Consider the following 20,783-nt stretch of genomic DNA (forward strand, 5'->3'; position numbering starts at 1 on the left):
CTCACCAACCAAACACATAGGATTTGGATTATAACTGATAACATATATTCATTGTTAGTCGTTACCAGGTAGTAGGAATAGTAGCCTACCAAAAGTCACGTATTAATGTAGACATGGAATTGAGGAATTAGGGTTTAGGTTTTGCCAACCTCGGCATGCAAAAAATTAGGCCAAACTAGTTCTTCGATGTACGTGTATATGGCGGCAGACACCAGACAGGCACAAAACACTTAAACGTCCGAAGCTTCCGTTCCACGTTATGTACTACGTTTCTCCTCTAACTATGCATTTCCCCTTGAAGTTAAAAATATAAATATGCGACCAGTTAGTTTTTTCTTCTGAAATTTCGAGAACACACATCAAATTCTTCTCATATGCTTCGATATCTTCGTTCCCAGATCAAAATACACATGGGTTGACACGATGTTTCATGTACCGTTTGTAATAGGTGTTCTTGGCCACTGCTTTACTAATTAAAATATTCATAAAACAGGTGCGTTTTTGGAAACCCCAGTTAGGTCCTCTAGCTAGTTTGACTTGACTTAGGGTATGTGTGTGTGCGCGCGCGCACCACCTATATATATGATTTGGGTTTACACATTTGACTCTCTTTGAAATCCTACCGAATTAACACATTCACTGACTGACTGAAGTACTAATATATAAGATCATTCCATTTATTCTTCTTGCTTCGACTGAGATTTGGGTCCTATGAAATTTTCTTATTGCTTGGTGTTTGTGCTTGTTTCTGCTGCAAGCATATGGAATATCTCTGCAAATTCCCGTCATCAATTAGGTACCTGCTTTTCTTTCTTCTTCTTCTTCTTCTGTATTGTCATTCATTTTTTCCGTAATATTATTGAATTACATTACAGAATGTTTTAGCTTACTATTGGAAATAACATTTCGGTTTTCTACAATTTGAAGGCGAAAATGCTGTTGTGCCAAATGATGTTTCGACTATGAAGGTACATACAACATATATTTTTGAGACTTGCATTTTGATGTAATTAAATAGCACTCCAAACTGTATTATTTGCCATACTTGTTGTATGATTTGTAATACTGTATATCCTCAACAATACCTAGAGTCGTACAAATTTATTGATTATAACTTACAGGGTGAAGATATTGATCATCATCAAGTGGTTAGTCCTTCTACTGCAACTAAGGAGGATAAGAGGATAGGAGGAAGGAAAATGGCAGCGGCGAGGTTAGAAAAGGACGTTAAAGTAGTGGCGGAAGGCGGTGTAAGTGGAACTCGGAGGTCCAACAGCTCCGACCTTGAAGGACAATCTTCATGTGGCAATGTGGAATGCAGACAAAGTACTACTGCAAGTCGATTTTCTGAGAAAATAGTCAATCATGATGATGAACATGCAGGTTTTGTAGCTTTTAGTCAGGACTACAATTCACCAAGGCACCACCCTCCTAAGAATAACTGAATGAACATGATTAATGAATGGAGAATTATATACTAATTTCAATATTGTACTAATTATCAACTTTCTAATTCTACTCTGCATTCTTTCTTAATTGGATTTTTTTTTTACCTCCACCTCAGTTTCTTGCAAATTTGAAATTTCTTAAATGTGTATACGTGGTTGCCAAACACAACGATAAATGTGTTAAAAATTCCTTAAAATACTAAAATAAAGTTTGGAATAAAATTTGAAAAAAAGGAGACAAATTGATATTCTCACACTCTCTCCCGTTTCACACTCAATGTTGTATGGTAATCAACATTATAAACCACATTGATACATTTGGTAAATCATCTGGCTTACACGACTGCTGCATTAAACTGTTTATCAAACCTGTGTTGACAACAACAATTAATCTCATGTTTTTTATGACTTCTTTAAACGTTCAAGGTTTGACTTCATATCTACCTTAACATGTTGTATTTTTCTTTTTTATTAATAAATTCTCCTCGTAGTCACCTTCGATGTAGCAATGCTGGAGTGAGATTAACTTTGCGGTCAAATTAAAAAAAAAATTATAAATTATAAAAGTTGGGTGTACATAGACTAGTACATAAAAGATCGATTTAGGAGTGCCAATAGCAGCTCCGAAAACAAATAGGAATTTGGGGAATAAATAATGGTTATTCTTTATTACCGTTTCATACATTTCGTATCAAAGTCCAGGAGACTCTTTTAACTTTTCAGTAAATAATTATTATTCAGATCACATTGAACGAACTGAATGGTATTGTGTTCTTGCCTATGAGGCAGAAGAGCCTGATGATAAATTCACCTTAGCGTCTCTTTCGATTGTCCTGAAAACATGGGAAAGTAAGAATTAAAGAGAAGCAGAAGCAAATGGAGTGGTGCATTCTTTGAAACTCTCTTCAAGAAACTAACCTCCATAAGAACTCAAGGAACTAGCTTCCCCTTGCTGGTTGTTAATGAGGCAAAAGACTGAGGCGCACATGGGTTACTACGTTCAAAGAAAAGGGCAACCGCCCTCATTGTCACCGGGGCAACATGATTCCCATTCATCTTTCAAATACGAACGAGAAGATTGTCACACAAATCCTCCAGCAGATAGTGTTTCTACTTTTAGAACAACTCTTGGTTTCAGCGAGGGGATCATTTTTTTCAGCATTTTCCCGAGACTCCACAAGGATCTTAAACTAACTCTTGGGCGCACCTGAAATTCGGGACTGCATGCGTAGAAGCATCCTGGTTAGCCGGCAGTCTTGTATAAGAACTCTTGGTTTCAACTTTCAGCCATGTAAGCCTTATCTTCACCAAGAACATCCTTGCTCCTAAGTCGTAAACTCTGCAACGAGAGTAAACAATTAATTTGAGATTTCTGCTGCAGTCATAAAAATCATAACCACGTACAAAAGAATCTAGTCAATGAACGTCATTGATAAGTATTGTTCTTGAATGTACTTTGCATTTGTTTGTGCCAAGAAAATGAAAATAATGGATATAACTCGAGGTAGGGTGAACGACAACTTTACATGAAAATCGGATGAGTGTTCGTTTAAGAGGAAGAAAGCAAAGGTTTGAGATGCTTTTCCCGCTCCTCAAGTTGTTTTAGCAACTAAATCTCAGCTGCCCTCTGGAAAAAAAAAGGATTTGGTCTGGTTGTCAATTTACAATTAGAATACCCACAAAAATGATAAAATGAATAAGAATTATAATTGGGCTCGTACAGCTAATCAACAATAACCTAGTGTTAATATGAAATAACTAGGAAAGGGGTCCTAAGATCTTCTGACTTAATTTTCGTTTCTGGATGGATATGAAATAATTTATTTATCTTTTTGTGAGAAACTGGAGAGATTAATAGAATGTTATACCTTGTGAACGGAACTTTCTTTATGAGCCAGTAAACAGCTTTTCCCAATGGTCAAATCGCCTGATGCTAAAAGATATAACTTTCCCAAGGAATTAATCAGGATGAAAGCCAAATTTGATCATCTTAGCGAGGAGTTCCGCTGCTGAATCGAAATCACCACCTTGATCGAAAACATTAAGCATCACCTCACAAAGTTCTTGATCAGAAGAAATCCCATCAGATAACATCATACAGAAAAAGTACTTTGCTTCAGTTATCCTACACCTTTTTCACAATCTATTAATTACAGCACTATAATCTCTGATGGAGATTTCAAATCCTTTCCCCACCATTTGAAGAAAGAGTCCCACAGCCCTATATACATCACCCTTTGCACAATGTGCTTTTATTAAAGTGGTATAGGCAAACTTTGTCAAATTGATATTGCCGTCATCGAGAGAAACCAGTAGCCTGTCAGCATCCTCTAGGTCACCATATACACAAAGACCATTGATGAGGAGATTATATGTAACAGGAGTAGGCTCAAGATTATGCATCAGCATCTCGTTGTGTAACTGAAAAGCTTTCTCGAAGTCTTGAGCTTTGCAGAAACATTTGATGATAGTATTATATGTGATTTGATCCGGGGTTAGGCCCTTAGCATACATTTTCTCGACTAAGTGAACAGCATCCCACAGCTTCCCCTGTTTGCAAAGTCCTTTAATAACTACTGTGCAAGATACATGAGTTGGTTCTACAGCTTTTGCTTCCATGTTTCGAAGTAATTCAAGCATGCCCTTGATGTTTCCCTGTTCACAGTTAGCATTCATAATAGTATAACTAACTGGACTTGGTAGCAATCCATGCAGCTCGATGGTATCCAACATCCTTCGAGCCTCAACTAGTTTCCCAATTTTGCAGAAACCATGAATAAGAGTATTGAAAGTGACAGTACTAGGATTTATTCCCTTCTCAATTATTTGTTTATATAATTGTATGGCTTCTGCAACACTACCTAGTTTTACATACACATCCATCATAATTTTATACAGCACAACATCCTCTGTCACAGCCCTTGTCGTCAGATGATCAAAAAACTTCCTTGCCTCATAAATATCCCCTTTCACACGCAGACCTAACAGAATAGCATGGTTTGCAGAGTAATTGGGAATGATTCTCTTCCTGTACATTTCTCTATATATTTCGCTAGCTCTTTGTACATCTCCTTGCTTGCATAGACCCTGAATGAGGATTGAATATGATATAAGATCTGGCTCCAAGCCAACAGCTTCCATCTCATATAACAATCCCAATGTTTCTTCTACCCGTCCACTTTTACACATACCGCTGAGTAGTACACTGTAAACAATGACACTCAACTGAAAATCTCTTGAAATCATCTCTTTCCGCAACTTAAGGGCTTCGTCAATGTTGCCAACATGGCAGTGGCCACATATCATAATTGTATATGTAACATGATCCGGATTCAACCCTTTAACCAACATTTGCTGAATGACCTTGCGAGCTCCACTCATCAAACCAAGTAGATGAAACCCCTTACAGAGAATGTTGTAAGTTTCCGTGTCAGGCTGTACCCCATGCCTCTCCATGTCTTTGGTGAACTCCAATGCTTGTTCCAATGAACCTGCTGCACATAGCCCAAGAATCAGAATATTATAACTGTACGAATCAGGAACAAGTCCATACTTCAACATCATACGAAAAAAACGACTTTTCAACATCCACAAAACCCAATTTACAGGACCAAGACATGATGGTATTGAAAGAAACAACAGAAGGCCCAGTCTCCGTTCTTTCAGCATCCACGAGGAAAGAAACTGCATCTTGCAGACCGGATTGATGGCACAGTCCATCTATAAGTATGGAAGTAGTGTAGTCACTCTCCGGAGTTCCAGTATCTTTTATTTCATTATAAACATTCCACATGATATCTGTATGCCTCAAATTATGCAACAGGCAGTTATAGGTAGATGTCGAAACCTTCAAATTCAAATCTCTCATCTTAGCAAGAACAGACAGGGCATCATGAACCATCTCAGATCTCGAATAAGCAAACGCCAACGTATCCCATACCATACTAATTTAGTCCCAGTCCCTGAATCTACGCAAGAGCAGCTCACGAAGTGAAGGTGCAGAACCAGGGCCTATCACAAATCACAGCAAATATATAAATCCCAAAATGCGAAAAATATTGCTCACCGAAGAAACCGACTAAATGCATAGGGTAGTGTGGCCTAAAACACCAATCCAAGCATAAACAACTACCATCATTTTTTTTTTCTAGCTCACAGAAAGTATGCAACAAAATAAAAAAATAAAAAAAATAGAGCTATTCAATAACTTCAACAAAACCTCATTACTCATTTCGGCCCAAAAATTTATCTGCCTTGCATAATCTCAGACCAAGCTGCAATCTATATGATAGGAGAAGCACTTAGAAACCATGCCTTCTTCATCCACCATTTGCTTTACAACCGAACGCAACTCCTGAAACTGCCTATTCGCCGCCAATACATGAGCAACGATAAACTCCGCAATCCCCGAATGCCGAAAGTCACACTCATTCCTCAAAAAATTGAAGAACCCGAAGCCAAATCCGGGCCCTCAAGACTCAAACTTTCAATAATCAAATCCACCTCTGACTGATTCAGCTTCAAGATGAAGGTTCTAAAATAACGATTACCCAAAAATTTTCTCAAACCAAAGATTCCCAAGCCGGCAATGACTTCGGAGACGTTGCTTGTAGGATTTGGGACGGCGGCGGCAAGCTCGTCGTCTAACTTTGCAGCAGATGCCGAGGGTTTAGTGAAGATGAGGCAAAAGAGGGGAGCGAGAATTTGAGATTTTTGTAGGAAATGTGAGGGCTTCCATTTGTGGATGTGATGGAGCATGAAAATGCAAGAGCCCTGTTTGGTTCCTGGGAAAATTGGAAAGCTGATAGAAATGATAGAGACCAGAGACTGGTTCGATGTTGGATCAGAATCCAAGCTTTATTGATGGAACGGCGGCGGCGGGAGGCGCTAGGGTTTAAGGAAGCCGTTGGCTTCCCGGCAATTTTGAAGGTTGGTAACTAAAAATACGAAACGGCGTCGTCGTGCTTCAGTTTTAACTTTCAAACGTTGCTTGTTTTAATAAGCTTTTGCTGACCAAAGATTGATTTATTACTTTTTTTTTTTTAAGAAAACTAATGAAAAAGGTTTGAAAACTTTGAGTTTTAATGATAAGGACAAAATAAAGGGTAAAGTGAATAGTATCAGGATTAATTTTTTAGTGTAAAAATGTGGTTTTTCGTTAAAGTGAACAGTACCGTGAGTTTTTCGTTAAAACTCCTTTTTTTTTTATAGCTGGAGAATTTTTCTATTGACATTTATAGTCCTGACCAAATGGTATTTTTCTTGAATGTCAGGTTCGAATTTCGTAGATGTTAAATTCGAAACCAATTTTCTTCATTTTTAGTATAAATATAATGTTTTATAAAAAATACCTAAAATTAAAAATCTAACACAAATGATCACAAAATCCCACCACCTTAATAACTTTGTCCATAAATAATGGCAAGCTGACCAATCACTAATCCAGTTTGCTCCATGGATAATGGTCCCAAGCAGCCACCAAGAAGAAGAAAATTTGACGAAGTGAAAAGGGAGAGAGTGAGAGAGTAGGAAGCTTTTGATAGTTGATGATGGGATATCTTTTTCTGTGCAGGTGACAAGTATGTCTCAAACCCTATTTGAAGTTCCAGCTACTGTTTGGACCCAAAATTTAGTTTTTAGGGCTAACAGCTACAGAGAGAGAGAGAGATCGGGAGGGACCCATCATCCCATGACGTGCTTGCTCCCTGAAACAAACACCACAACTACACCAACAAGAATAAGGATCATCTTCTCATCTTTGGAGAATTCTGAAAATCCGTAAATCGTATTCGTTTATCGTACATCGTGTTATCAATTTTTGTCAGATACTATTTGTGTTTATTTTAAATAAAAAAATTAAAATGATTTTTAACCGTACGATATACAATAAACAGACATGATTCACGAATCTCTAGAATCCTAACAAAGAGAATCTGAGAAGGATCCGGATTCACTACTGCAAAGAATTTAGGATGAGTACAGAATGGCCCATCATCCCATGACTTGCTTGCTCTCTGAAACAAGGAGGCAGATTATGTGCCCTCTAACTTTCCGTGCCCTCCTGTGCTCTTTTGTTTGTGTGGTCACGGTTAAGACACATTAACATTTTATATTAATATTATTTTTTGTCTTATTATCTTTATAAAAAAAATAATATAAAATATTGACGTGGCTTAACTATGATCACACAAAATAGGAGGGTACGAAAAATAAGAGGAGAGAGAGTCTGCCTCCCTGAAACAAACACCACAACTACGAAGAATTTAGGAGTAGAGATTGGCATGGACGTCCTACTTCACATCATCCCATGACTTGCTTGCTCCCTGAAACAAACACCACATCTGCAAAAGCATTTTCACTACATTTTGATGATGAAGACATTGCTCTTTCATTAGAAACTGGTCCTTTCAATCTTCACCTTTTCAGGAAAAAAATAAAAAATAAAAAAGGAGAGAGATTTATTTGCAGAAAGTAATGTGATGACAACATAGGTTCATGGTTTGCTAAATGGTGACAAGGTTCTAAAAAATGCTAGGTGTTAGTCGGAAGGCAGGTTAGGGCCTAGTGATTAGGCAAGGGTCTAGGTGAACTAGGCGGATTTAAGTAAATCTATTATATATTGTACCAAGTGCCTATTTATACTTAAAAAACACATAATTGTATTGGGATACATAAATTGCACAAAATAACATATATATTATAAAGTTTTAGAACAAAGTGAAACAATAGGGAACAAGCATATAAGGAGTGTTCATCCAAGTATTCAGTAAGTCTATTACATTTTATTGAAAAAATAAAATACAAAATGAAAATTATCGATTTTCTATCTAAGTGGGAGTTGTGACCTAGACGGGCTAGGCAAACACTTAAGCGGGTCTAGGCGCCATTTCTTAATATTCAAATGCTTAGGGACTAATCGGGGTGGTGGCCAACTGCCTAGCATCTAGGCAGGGTCTAGACAACACTGGATCGAGATTTTTAGAACAATTGTAATTATAGGGAATAGTGCACAAATAGAATCACTTTACAAACTTTGAATTGAAAACGGTACAAGAGGATACTAAACAAACGATAAAAATGGACCTAACTTGTGGTTTACATACGGTATATTGTTCGTGTAGTATCTCTCTATTTTTAATGTCCAATTTTTTGTCGGTTCTATTTCATGCATATTCCCTTACTTATTGGCCAAGCAACAAAGCCCCCACATCCTTAGAAACATTAAGTAATCCCATGAGAAAAAGGATAGAAGTACTAATTAATTAATATCTCTAAGTATATTAGGGAATAGCTCCATTAGGTCAACAGTTTCATTCATTCATAGGTGTGCTTTTTTCTTTCTTTCTGTTCTTATTTCAATATTTCAGGTGATCTATATAAATCACAGGGGATCAATAATTTCAAAGCCCTTTTAAAGGAAAGTTAATGTTTTGCCTCTCCAATTTTTCTTGTAAACCAAGGAGAAAAAATGGCAACACACATTTATGCATGAAACTCACATTTCACCAAACCAACTAAAAGCATACAAACTCTTATAAAATCTCGGCCCATTACAACATAGCTACTCCATTTGAGTTATTTGTTTCTATTTATCTCCTTACGTCTTCTGCAAGTAACAATGTCTGAAGCAAGTATTGTAAGAAGACATGTAATTCTGGAGGAGAACAAAGTTGTAAAAGAGAGAGACAAGACGAACAGTAGCTCTAAACTCCTCAAGAGAATTTACCCAATTGGCCTTCACAAGAGCACTTCATCTCTATCCCTATCCTCATCTTTGTCATACTCTATGTCGGAGAACTCGTATGATTATTTTCTCACTGATTCTAACTTCCCACTGGATCAGAAGATTTCCGCGGCTTTCCGCTTCTTTGCGCAACCACCTCCAAGAAGAGAGTATAATTCTCCAGTGGCTAAACTGGCCCAGCAGCAGATTAGTCTGGCTCAGGATGCTAATGATGGGGAGTTGAGGAGATGCAATTGGATAACAAAGAATAGTGGTGAGTTTTATTGTTTCATCAAATAATGCAGAAAACTTTGCTTTCTATATATTTTCATGCTTTCTCGAAGTATATATGCGTGTCATTTTTGCACATAAGCCATGCTAACCTTTATCGTATCGTTTCAATTTCATCGGAGACCCCGATGGGACTCCTATTTCCTATATTCCAACCTTTGAAAAAATATTTTATGACTTGCTCTGGAGAAAAATGGAAAAGGAAAATGGGTGTGGGAGTTGGTACGTGGAATCTATAGAAAATGATAGTAAACATATTAAACAACAAAGTCATCGAGGATTCCATAACCCTACAAACTAGTTGATGTTACAAAATGTTACAACAAGGTGTCGGACGTATATGAATACTTAAAAGTCATGGCTAACGATATATGCAAGTTAACATATATATTCTGAAAGATAATAATACAGATGACAACGATTATGAGGTAATTAACATTTTATTGACTCTAGAGCATATTAGAAAATTCTTTAAGATTGATATAATTTTTCACTTTGATTTGATCTCTGACATTAAAAATTGATATAACGGTCCCTCAGTTTATCTATCGTAAATCATTTTGATCATTCCATTAAAAATTTGTCAATATCCTCATTAAGTTGGAAGGTTAGTTTGACAAAAGTACTGTTGAAAATGTGGTCACATAGTCGTTCATGTGACCAATTAAACGAGAAAATTGACAGATTTTTAATGAAAATACCAAAATAATTTACGGTGGACAAACTTAAAGACCACTTCTATAAATTTTCATTGTCAGGAATTAAAATGAAGAATTATGTCACTTCCATGGACATTTTGACTAAAAAGTCTTTCTTTGCCTGCTACAATTAAGTTTTTGATTGTCTACTGCATAGCGTTTGGCAATGGATCGTGTTCAAAAGGTTTAATAAAAATATATTCGTTTTTTTCTTGGCTCACCCTGCGACACGCAACATATACACGTCGACTCGTCGAGTCTTATGTTCGTGTGAGTTTCAAGTTGGGTAATTGTGTCATGTTTGAACTTGTCAACTCTCCACAAGATAAAACTATCATAAAATATGCACACTTCAAATAAAATAAATTGTTTTGCTGGAGTAAATAAAGAATTTTAATGCAGACATGCATTGATCTTATTATTTCATTACAACAGATAAAGTTTATGTAGTGTTTCACGACGAATGCTGGGGAGTTCCAGCATACGATGACAAGTAAGTCCATCGAGACTCTTACGGTCCAGTCTAATTAATCAAAAATTAAGTGGTATTTAATTAAATAAATGTATCTATATGCATGCAGTCAATTGTTTGAGCTGCTTGCACTGTCTGGTATGTTGATGGACCACAATTGGACTGAAATTGTGAAAAGAAGGGAGCTTTTCAGGTAACCTAGCTCTTTTCTACATATGTCACTAGAATTTATGAAACTTTGAGTACTATTTCAATGATCTTATGATTTAATTTGTGACTCAGGGAAGCGTTTTCTGGATTTGATCCGAACAAAGTTGCGAAAATGGGGGAGAAAGAGATTGCAGAAATAACCTCCAACAAAGAAATAATGCTGGTAGACTGCAAAGTGAGGTGCATTATAGACAATGCCAAATGCATATTGAAGGCAAGCAAGAAAACTTAAACATAATATTAATTATTTAATTACTTGCTAACACTGTACCGAAACTTAATTAGCTATCTAAATCAATGCAGATTGTAAGGGAGTTTGGATCTTTCAGCAGCTACGTGTGGAGTTCTGTGAATCACAAACCGGTCATAAACCGATTCAGATACCCGAGAAACGTTCCTCTGAGGACCCCGAAAGCAGAATCCATGAGCAAGGATTTGATCAAGAGAGGATTTCGGTACGTTGGACCGGTGATTGTGTACTCGTTCATGCAGGCTGCAGGGCTGACAAATGATCATCTGGTGGATTGCTATAGGTACAGTGAATGTGTAAACCTTGCAGAAAGACCTTGGAGACATATCTAATTAAGTCTACTTATTTAACCTTATCTGAATTACGTACCAAGAACAACACACACACTGTATATGCTTTTTCAATGTAATAAATCAATAATTTGAATTATGTATTATAATTACAGCTCTATTTTTTGCTTTCTGTTTTTTTCCTTGTTTATATAAATTGAGATTGACCCAAAAAATATTATGAACTCAAGAAAGAATGATTATTTGGTTGGTGCAGAAATTAACAAACCATTGGTTTGTTTTAATTTTTTTTATATGGAAAATCTTTTAATTATCATAATTATTGGTTCATAAGGTCAATGACTGACACGTTTGCAACTGCATTACGGTTGCTGTTGTTGGCAGCGCAGCCTGTAACTTATTGATAATTCAAAATTATAGTTATTTCAACTTAGTTTAAGGTTCCAGTAATGTGATGCAATGACGATACACATTTCTTATGAAGTTGATAATTAGTTGTGATCGGTCAATTGTGGTGGCGCAACTCTGTTGTTGCTTGTGGGTTGATTATCTCTTTGTAATAATGTTGTTGCTAACATTTCGTTTTTAACTGGTGTTCATCTCGATTTGTAAATGGAATGCCTCAAGTTCGACTAACATAAATAGCGAAAACCAGCGATATGATAAGTATATCAATAACAAAATTGACCCAAAAAAAGATAAGTATCAATCAATCCAGTAAAAGGCTCAATATAATTGATCCTTACGCTAACCAGCCAATCCAAGCACCACTTGTGGGTTCTCCCTACCGTGCTAGTGTTGAAAATCTGCTTTCCAGGCTCCCATGACAATTTCTTCAACATGACACAATGAACACATCTGCAACAATTAAAGCCTTCTGATTGAAAAATAAGAAAAACTCCTCCAGATGACTAACATTGCATTGACAAAAAGATAAGCAGTCGTTAATGACGAGAAGAACTTCTATGCACTTGGGACTTGAGGTGTCATGTCATAAGTGGCGAATTTAAGATTCGAACATTGGGGGTCTAGTGTTAAACGTCTAAATTTTTTAATACAAAAAAAGCACGCAAATAATTTGTTGTTTATTCACTAGGCATCGTCAAACAATATATGGGCTTGTTGTCATTAACCAAACTATTGTGCACATGTTAACTGATATTGATGTATGTTAAAGCAATCTGATGAGTGTTATCGAGAGAACTTGTTGAATGCTCTCGATGTAACTTGTCAAGTGCTGCCAAAATATGCATAGTAGACATTAGATCAAACACTTAATGGTATAAAAGGAACTCACATCAAACATTCGAAAGATCCTCAGAAAACCTTCACATGTATATTTCTCAAACTTCGAGTAATCCTAGGACCACCTTGGTCACAATATATATCCACCACTGCATGTCACAGAGGTGGAACGCAAACTAATCACGTTGGTATCCCAAGCGTGGACAAATTTCTCTCGTCAGTAACCTCATAAAATTCATTAAGTGTACATACTGCATAACTAGTATGCAATGAGACAAGTCCGAGTCCCATGTTTTGTCTCCGTTCACTTGTTAATGGCATCATTTTGTCTTGCTGCATCATAAACCCTAGTTATCGTAAATCAAGTGGCAAATATAGTAATAAACAACAACTCGAATTCCATTCCTTATCATTGCAGTCTCTCCGTCGTACGTCCCACCACCAATTATACTAATTATCACTTTAATCTATCTATTAATTATATATTAATAATATCCATTCATGTGGGGTCTGCAGTGCTCTGATTAAGTAAACAACAATTCTCATCTTCAGCTTGTATGGGAAGCCTTTGACCGCCCTCATAGATTGTCAGTTGAAAACCCTTCACCCATATTTCAATGTCTATCTTCTTTCAAGATGAAGTCCAGCAACCATGAACCTTACTCATAGTGAAAGCAATGAAACCCCACCGCTAAGTTAGGCATATAATTAAAGTTGGCCACTTGGCCTTTAATCTGTAGAGTTACCGACGGTCGAGTCGATCACTATTAATCAATATCAATATTGTACTCAAAAGACCTCAGTACAATTCAATATAAATGGTGATTAATACAATTAGGTTTCTCACGTAGAACTTTACATCTTTAGTACGCGTTATCACGTGAAACCACTCCTTGATCACCCACGCGTAAAGCAACTCCGCATCAGCAATCCTTTTGTTTTTATTATTTGATTTGAGTTTCCGGGATTAGATTCAAGTGTCCAGACTCTTGACGTTGGGGTTTCAAATTCATTGTCTAAACTCAGGTCTTTAGGGTTTTCGATCCATAATTTCAATTCGAATTCAATCGTGCTAGAAAAATAAGCCTGCTCTGATACCATATCACGGTTTCATCAGGAACCAATAATACAGTGCATGGAAGCGTACAACAAAAAAACCTTGAAAAACAGCAGGCAAAACAATCCGCTGCTCGAGGGAAGAAACGCAAAATACAAAAAACGTGTACCATCCAAGTGATGGCTTTCGTGTACTATCCAAGTGTTGGTAATATCACGTTTTACTTTCCAGTTTTGAACAACCGTGACATAAACAAGACTCACGTCTTTTCCAAATAGAATTAATTAATTATATAAAGTTGAGTGCATAATTTAATCCCTAAAATTGAGACAAATAATGCACACCAAAAATTCAATATATTAATCTGTGGATATTTTGCAACAAATAGGGACGTCATTTGAAACATATATTATACACTCTGAATACTGGCATCCACTTAACTCTTTTTCCTTTTGGCTACTAATAGGTATTTACTATTTAGGGCAATAACAACCAGGTGCAATTAAAGACTTGCTTCAGGAAAAACAGGTACATTTGAGAATGAAACGGAGTTTTCAAGAACTTATCATAAGTGATAGAGTAAGCGATTCGATAAATCCATAATTCGGAAACCCCTTACTGGCGAAGCCACGTGAGGGCGAGGAGTAGCGGCCGCCACTTCCCTCACTGGAAAACACGATTAGAGCTCTAGTTCAGCCCCTCCCTTCGCCAGAAAACTCGACTCGTTCAGCCCCTTCGGCATTTGGTTCTGATGCGCGCAGATGGATAGTGAAGAAGAACATGTTCCCTTTTTAAGCGAATGGGCCAAAACGACTCGTTTGGATCCAATGCAATTAAAAAACACGTGCCCGTCTTTTTAATAGCCACGTGATTCTCTCTTTTAAATATAATCCTCTCCCATTTTCTTTACAAACCCCCTAATGCCCAATACCCAATAAGCCCAATGTGCTTTTTCCCCTATTCCAATACCCTTTTTCCTTCCGCCGACCAAGCCACCATCACCTGGTCTGCTTCTCTCCTCTCCACCAACACCTAATTTCTTAATTTCTCTTTTTATTTTTTATTTTTTTATAATGTCCTAATTTCTAAATTTAAATAATTTTTTTAGTCGTAATCCAAATTAATAATATAGAATGCTATGAAAATTGATGTATATTGAATGAAAATTTTAGATCCCTAAGCTATTATAATAATCATAGATTGTAATTGATGTTGTTTTGATATTAATTTGATCATGTGTTGGTTAGTTTATATATAGACACACTTTAATTTCATTAACTGATATGAAAATATTGTTTAATGCATAATTTATATATTAATTCGACCTCAGCGTATTTATCTTAAACTCTCATATTATCAGTCACATCCTGACACGGGCCCCCACCACATCCTGGGTTTGACTCCACCGCTTTGGGCCCCAATCACGCCCTCACGATTTTATTTCTGGGAACTCACATAAGAAATTTCCAGTGGGTCACCCATCCTGGGATTGCTCTTGCGCAAACTCGCTTAACTTCGGAGTTCCGATGGAACCTGAAGCCAGTGAGCTCCCAAAAGACCTCGTGATAGGTAAAGATGAGAATATACATATAAGGCTTAAAGGATCCACTCTCCTGAGCAATGTGGGATGTCACAATCCACCCCCTTTAGGAGCCCGACGTCCTTGTCGGCACACTTCCGGTCAGGGATTGGCTATGATACCAAATTGTCACATCCTGATCCAGGCCCCCACCACATCCCCAGGCTCGACTCCACTGTAGCACGATATTATCCGCTTTGGGCCTCGACCACGCCCTCACGGTTTTGTTTCTGGGAACTCACGCAAGCAAAACTTCCCAGTAGGTCACCCATCCTGGGAATGCTCTAGCCTCTTTCTAGCTTAACTTCGAAGTTCCTATGGAACCTGAAGCCAGTGAGCTCCCAAAAAGCCTCGTGCTAGGTAGAGATGAGAATATAAATATAAGGCTTACAGGATCCACTTCCCTTGACGATGTGGGATGCCACATTATCTATAAATATTGTATTAATTTTTAAAAAATAAGGTAAATATTGTTTCATGCTTATTTTACGATAAAAGAAATTTATTTAAATCCATCTAGGCTCCTGTCCAAATCTCGCCTAGTCACCTAGCTGCTAGGCTCCAGTTCGTTGTCTGACTAGCGCCTAATGTTTTTTAGAATCTAATCCTAACCATTTTAAACTTCTTACATGGATTTGATATTACGGCTTACAACCTCTTTAGTGAAGCGACTGTTTTCTGTTATGAATGTAAATGTTGACTCAAAACTTTGCACTCTCCAATGTGAAAGCAACCGTTTCGATTGAACCTTGCACTCTTTTGAATTCCGCCCCTTCCCTCGGTAAATCTTGACTTCGCCACTGCGTTCGAGGACATGTTGGTCAAAAGTTCTGAAAGCAAGGTTCGATCAGTTCACCGTTGGTCGGCAAGTATGGTAGTTCTAATGATGATTCTGCACATATTTCACCTGTAGATTCCATTCAGTATTATTATATGTCTAAGGTCCAATATTGAAATAAGTTTAAAGGTTTACGTACCCAACCGCTGAATAAAAAGAGTGAAACAAAGTGTTGCTTCGACAAGGTGCAATGAGTTAGGCCAGTTTTCTTTTTTATTTATCCAATTTCGGTTCCCTTGGGGACTTAGAGTTATGAGACCAAAAGCATAAAAACACCAACTTTCTACTTTAAAGGGCAATGAAAACACGTAATTTGAAACAAGGCCAGAATTTACATAATCCTTCTTTTTCTTGATTTCATTCTACAAATTATTTATCCGACAACTCCATCAAGGAGTGAAAGAAAGCGAAGTTAAAAAGAAAAAAATGGAAACAAAAAATACAAAGAAATACATCGAATTCTACTCTCAGCTCCTCTCGCACAGCTGATTGCCCAAGAATATTTACGGTGGCAGTTTTCCTCCTACAGTCACTCGTCACTACAAACGCCTTCCAACTTCCGAGGGGGCAAAACCATAAACCCAAATGCCAAATCTAATCTCAACAAAACCCCAACATATCCTTGCACTCCCACCCCCAAACCCTACGAATCTTATTACGCATCGTCTTCAGTTGCCTCTTATCATAGACCGCAGCAAGCGTTGCTGTCTCAGTCTCAAAACTGGCACGACGTACCGAGCCTCTGTCTCTGCCTCTGACCTAGGGTAACAGATTTGCGTTTGGCAAATGCCGGGTACAGCATATCTTGAAACTTCTCCAGAAACAAGGTCCAGTCATCCTCGCTCATGTCAGCCAGCTTCACAAAGCTCATGCTTGCAGGAAGCTGCTCGCTTGCACTCCTGTGCCCCGATGATGTATTCACCATGTATCCGTTTCCTGGTTTGGAACCCATATGCTTCAGGTGGCTCTTCTCTCCCACCAAAACTGTGTTCTTCAGTGACATAGAAAGCTTTGAAACGCTTGGGACCTTTTCTGGAGTTGGCAGAGTTGCTAATGCCCCCTGCTCTTCCACTTCATTGTCCTCTTCCTCCTCGATGCTTTCTTCAAGTTTAGAGAGAAGCGAGCGGCCATGCCCACTCCCATTTGCAAATGGAAAAGATGATGCCCTGGTCAGATAATCATCTGCTGCAAATTTCAAGGTGCAGTCTTCCTCTGCTTCCTCACAGTCTATGTCAAATAAGAACTCCTGATCTCCCGAATCAGCCTTGGGGGACAGCACCTCCTCCCTCTCTGCTAACATCCTCCTTGCCTCCATACAAATTACCTCAAGTTCACTAGGTTCCTCCTCGCCACTTCGAAATTCCCTGGTCATCATCTCACCTACTTCAGCAAGACACAGACCATATGCAGCAGACTCCTTCAGGAAAATGGTGCAAAGAACCAAAACCCTGAGACAAGCCTCTCGAATCATGGGAAGCTCCCTTCGCAGCATCTCACAATCCTCAAGCGGATCAAGCTTTTCTATGTACTCAAGCTCGTCATCTGAGAATGGAATAGAAGCCTGAGGCCAATGAATCCACTCAAAGTAGGGGTCCTCCAAAGTTTCCGGCAAACAAAGGCCATGGTCAATTGGAATGAGCTCCACTTGACCAAACATCCCGACACCGTCCAGTTTCCTAACTAAAAGGTTACCTGCATGCCTGTCAGTGTTAAGAATCCTAATGTCTAATATCCCTATACGATGCACAGAAGTTACAGGGAAGCTGGATGTCCCATGATCACTGGCATCAAAATCATGTTGTATAAATTGTTGGCAAGATGCAATCTTGCTAACCAGCTTCTTCTGGGGAGTCTTGTTCCCGTTCACCCCATCGTTTATGTTAAAGATAGAGTGAGTGATCTTCACCAAGGCAGTGGGAGGCACATTGGCAAAGTGATCTTTGTCAAGCAGGTAAGCTGCGACTTCTCGGAATCCAGTCTCCCCAACTCGCACCGAGCGCTTCAAACCTGGTTGCCCAAGAGCTTTACCGACAAAACCTTTTGGGTTATTAGGTGCAAAAGGTTCTTCATCAGTTGGCTTCACTATTGAAACACACTCACCTCTGCTGTTCCTGAAATAGTATGCACCTCCAAGCCCACTATGAACAGGAATTGGATCAACCCCCATCTTGATGGCCTTCACCATATCTTTGACCACTTGGCTTGTCCTAGTAAACCGATCTGAGTTCCCCAATATCTCGATAGGACCACTCCGATCTCTCTGCTGCAGATCCCTTCCAGTAGGCGAGAGACATGGAGTTGATGAACTTCTATGCATAAGGTTCCTTGTGAGAAGAAGAGGGGAGTCATTCCTAACTGCACTCAGATCGTTCTTCAACACCACATCCCCAAATGTCAACGAGCTTCCATCAGTTGGGACATTGAGAGCAATCTGCAATCTTCTCTTCACAGTATGGACATTATCACTGCGATCCAAATCCATCCCCAAGACACATCCACTTTCAGTTTGCACAAAAACTCGCCTCCTACCAGTGTGCTGCTTCCTTTCCATTCTGTTGCTTCCATGGTACTCCCCACTGAGCGGATTGCGAAATAGTGCCACTGCCATCTGGGTCTGTACTGGGCTGTCCAGCTTCCGAGACATAAAGCAAATGGAAGTGACAGTTTAGGAGGCCGGCAAGAGAGGCGGCGGTAAAAGAGAGCTTCTCCCCTTCCCGAACGTTGCCAAGCTCCAAAGCAGCCAATGATGGAATGAGTAGAAAATTCGATTCCAAAATGATCATAAGAGAAGGACTTCCAAAACCCACCAAGATTCCGTGAGCAAAATCACCTAAGGAACAAACGGGAGACCGAAAAGCTTATGCTGGAGCGCAATGCTACATTGAGTGAGAAGCCACTGCCATCCTCTACTAAAAGATAAAGATTCTGCATCGAAACGTAACAGCCGGATGTTAAATTCATTATTTTTCCATGGAAAAGAGACCTTAGAACAAAGAGTGGGTCAAATACAGAAATCAGTTCACTTAATTAATTGAACTTTACACAAATTAACATAAAAACAAAGCATCCATAACCTGTAAATAAATTCAATATACACTAATTCATTGATTTAATGCTCCAAGCATCCAAAATCACCAAATGCACAAATTAGAGATTAATGCACTTTACAGTTTCTCAACACCCAAATATTCTTAAAAAATTCGATTAAATTCGAAACGGAACACTTTTTAAATCCGAATCACTGAAACTGAAACCAAATCCTATAAAATTTCGATTCTCCGCCCCTAAATCAAAATTACTGAACCCTAGCATTGATTCGACTCGATCTACAAGGAGAATATCAACGACAATGCAAAATTAACGATAAAATGACAACATTGAATCGCAAATGACAATGAAGAACAAAATCTGAACATTATTAAGGTGGGAAACATCGCAATCAGAGGCGGCGACTCACCAGAATGCAAGATCTGGAAGAGCTATCAACCAAAACGCTCCGAAACGACGAAACGAGAACGGCCGCTAAAACAACAAGACGGAATCCATGGCGCACGCCTCCTTGAAATTGACTGAGAATAACGGAGGTTTAACGGACCGCGCGAGATGCGAGTGGTTTGGGGGAGGAAGGATGAGAATCGTCCGAGTCGACTCACAAAAACCCTCGCGAGTTTTCCTGCGTCGCCGTCCTTCTTCTTCTTCTTGCTCTCTGAGTCTGTCACTAATCTTTGCCTTCTCCTCTCTCACACACACCAGTCTCTGCCCAGCCCTCGCTACCATCTTTAACTCAGCGCGTAAAGCCGGGTTAAACAAACTAACCCTGGTTAAAATCTGACCACACCCTCTCTCTCCTCTCTCTCTCCCTCCCTCTCTCTCTCTCTTTCTCTCTCTTGCTTCTGCGTATTTGATTCGAAGACTCTAGAACACGTAATTTGGGCCGCTGGATCTGTGAACTCTTGGCGATCTTGGACCGTGTGATGAAATTGGTCCACGGTGTGGTGACGTGGAGATAAGGGACCGGGTGATGATATGGCATTTGTCACCGTCGCTTTTTAATTAAATTTTTTTTTTATTTTTACAGTTTCTATGCCGGTCTGATAGACGAATCTCTCGAGCCCACGGAGGGGTCAACAGTTGGGTTTAATGTTTGTATGACGAAATTGACCCTGGAAAGTGCATGCCACCGCTGCCCCTGGAGAGTGGGAGTGGCAAATTTTGCTGCTGCGGAATCTGGGTAACTTGTGGGGCCGAGTACGATAGTACATGTGTTGCTTTTCGGTGGACTGATCGTACGGTTTCAAGAGACCATCTTTGATCAATCGAAGGAAGGAAGCGGGATTTCAATAAATTAATATTTTAATTAATAATGCAGGTTATATTTTTTACTATTTTTAACTGAGAGTCAGATCAAGTATAGCCTTGTCATAAAAAATTATCTCCAACTTGATCAAAGGGTCATAGAGTCAAACATTATTTGTTATTTTAATTGAATTACTATGATTACTTAAATTAAATTACCTCAATAATTTTATGTTATAGATTGTCAATAATTTTCATTTTGATAAATGTTTTTAAAAATGTTGTTTAAGTTTTATGTTGTTAAATTTTCTTTTAATGTTGTTTAATGTTACTTAATATTATTTCTTGTTGTTTAATATTGTTTCATGTTACTTAATGTAAAAAAT

The 20,783-nt window shown here is 38.4% G+C and overlaps 2 protein-coding genes and 1 pseudogene across 2 annotated transcripts; 1 reads left to right on the plus strand and 2 right to left on the minus strand.

Annotated features, from left to right (window-relative positions):
• Window positions 1-2,088: 2,088 nt before the first annotated feature.
• Window positions 2,089-6,424, minus strand: LOC103947297 (annotated as a pseudogene).
• Window positions 6,425-8,883: 2,459 nt separating this feature from the next.
• Window positions 8,884-11,542, plus strand: LOC103947296 (DNA-3-methyladenine glycosylase). Its single transcript, XM_009358192.3, has 5 exons — window positions 8,884-9,445; window positions 10,596-10,653; window positions 10,742-10,825; window positions 10,915-11,056; window positions 11,146-11,542. The coding sequence occupies exons 1-5, from the start codon at window positions 9,067-9,069 to the stop codon at window positions 11,422-11,424; spliced, it is 942 nt and encodes a 313-aa protein (XP_009356467.2). The 5' UTR covers window positions 8,884-9,066; the 3' UTR covers window positions 11,425-11,542.
• A 4,871-nt stretch (window positions 11,543-16,413) lies between these two features.
• LOC103947295 (phosphatidylinositol 4-kinase gamma 7-like) lies at window positions 16,414-19,933 on the minus strand. The gene is made up of 2 exons (XM_009358191.3): window positions 19,559-19,933; window positions 16,414-19,026 (listed from the first exon to the last, which is right to left on the minus strand). The coding sequence occupies exon 2, from the start codon at window positions 18,743-18,745 to the stop codon at window positions 16,817-16,819; it is 1,929 nt and encodes a 642-aa protein (XP_009356466.1). The 5' UTR covers window positions 18,746-19,026; window positions 19,559-19,933; the 3' UTR covers window positions 16,414-16,816.
• Between the last annotated feature and the right edge of the window lie 850 nt (window positions 19,934-20,783).

The sequence above is a fragment of a genome, unplaced genomic scaffold (genome assembly GCF_019419815.1).
Source record: "Pyrus x bretschneideri cultivar Hongxiangsu unplaced genomic scaffold, Pyrus_bretschneideri_v1 Contig6, whole genome shotgun sequence".
Lineage (NCBI taxonomy): Eukaryota > Viridiplantae > Streptophyta > Magnoliopsida > Rosales > Rosaceae > Pyrus > Pyrus x bretschneideri.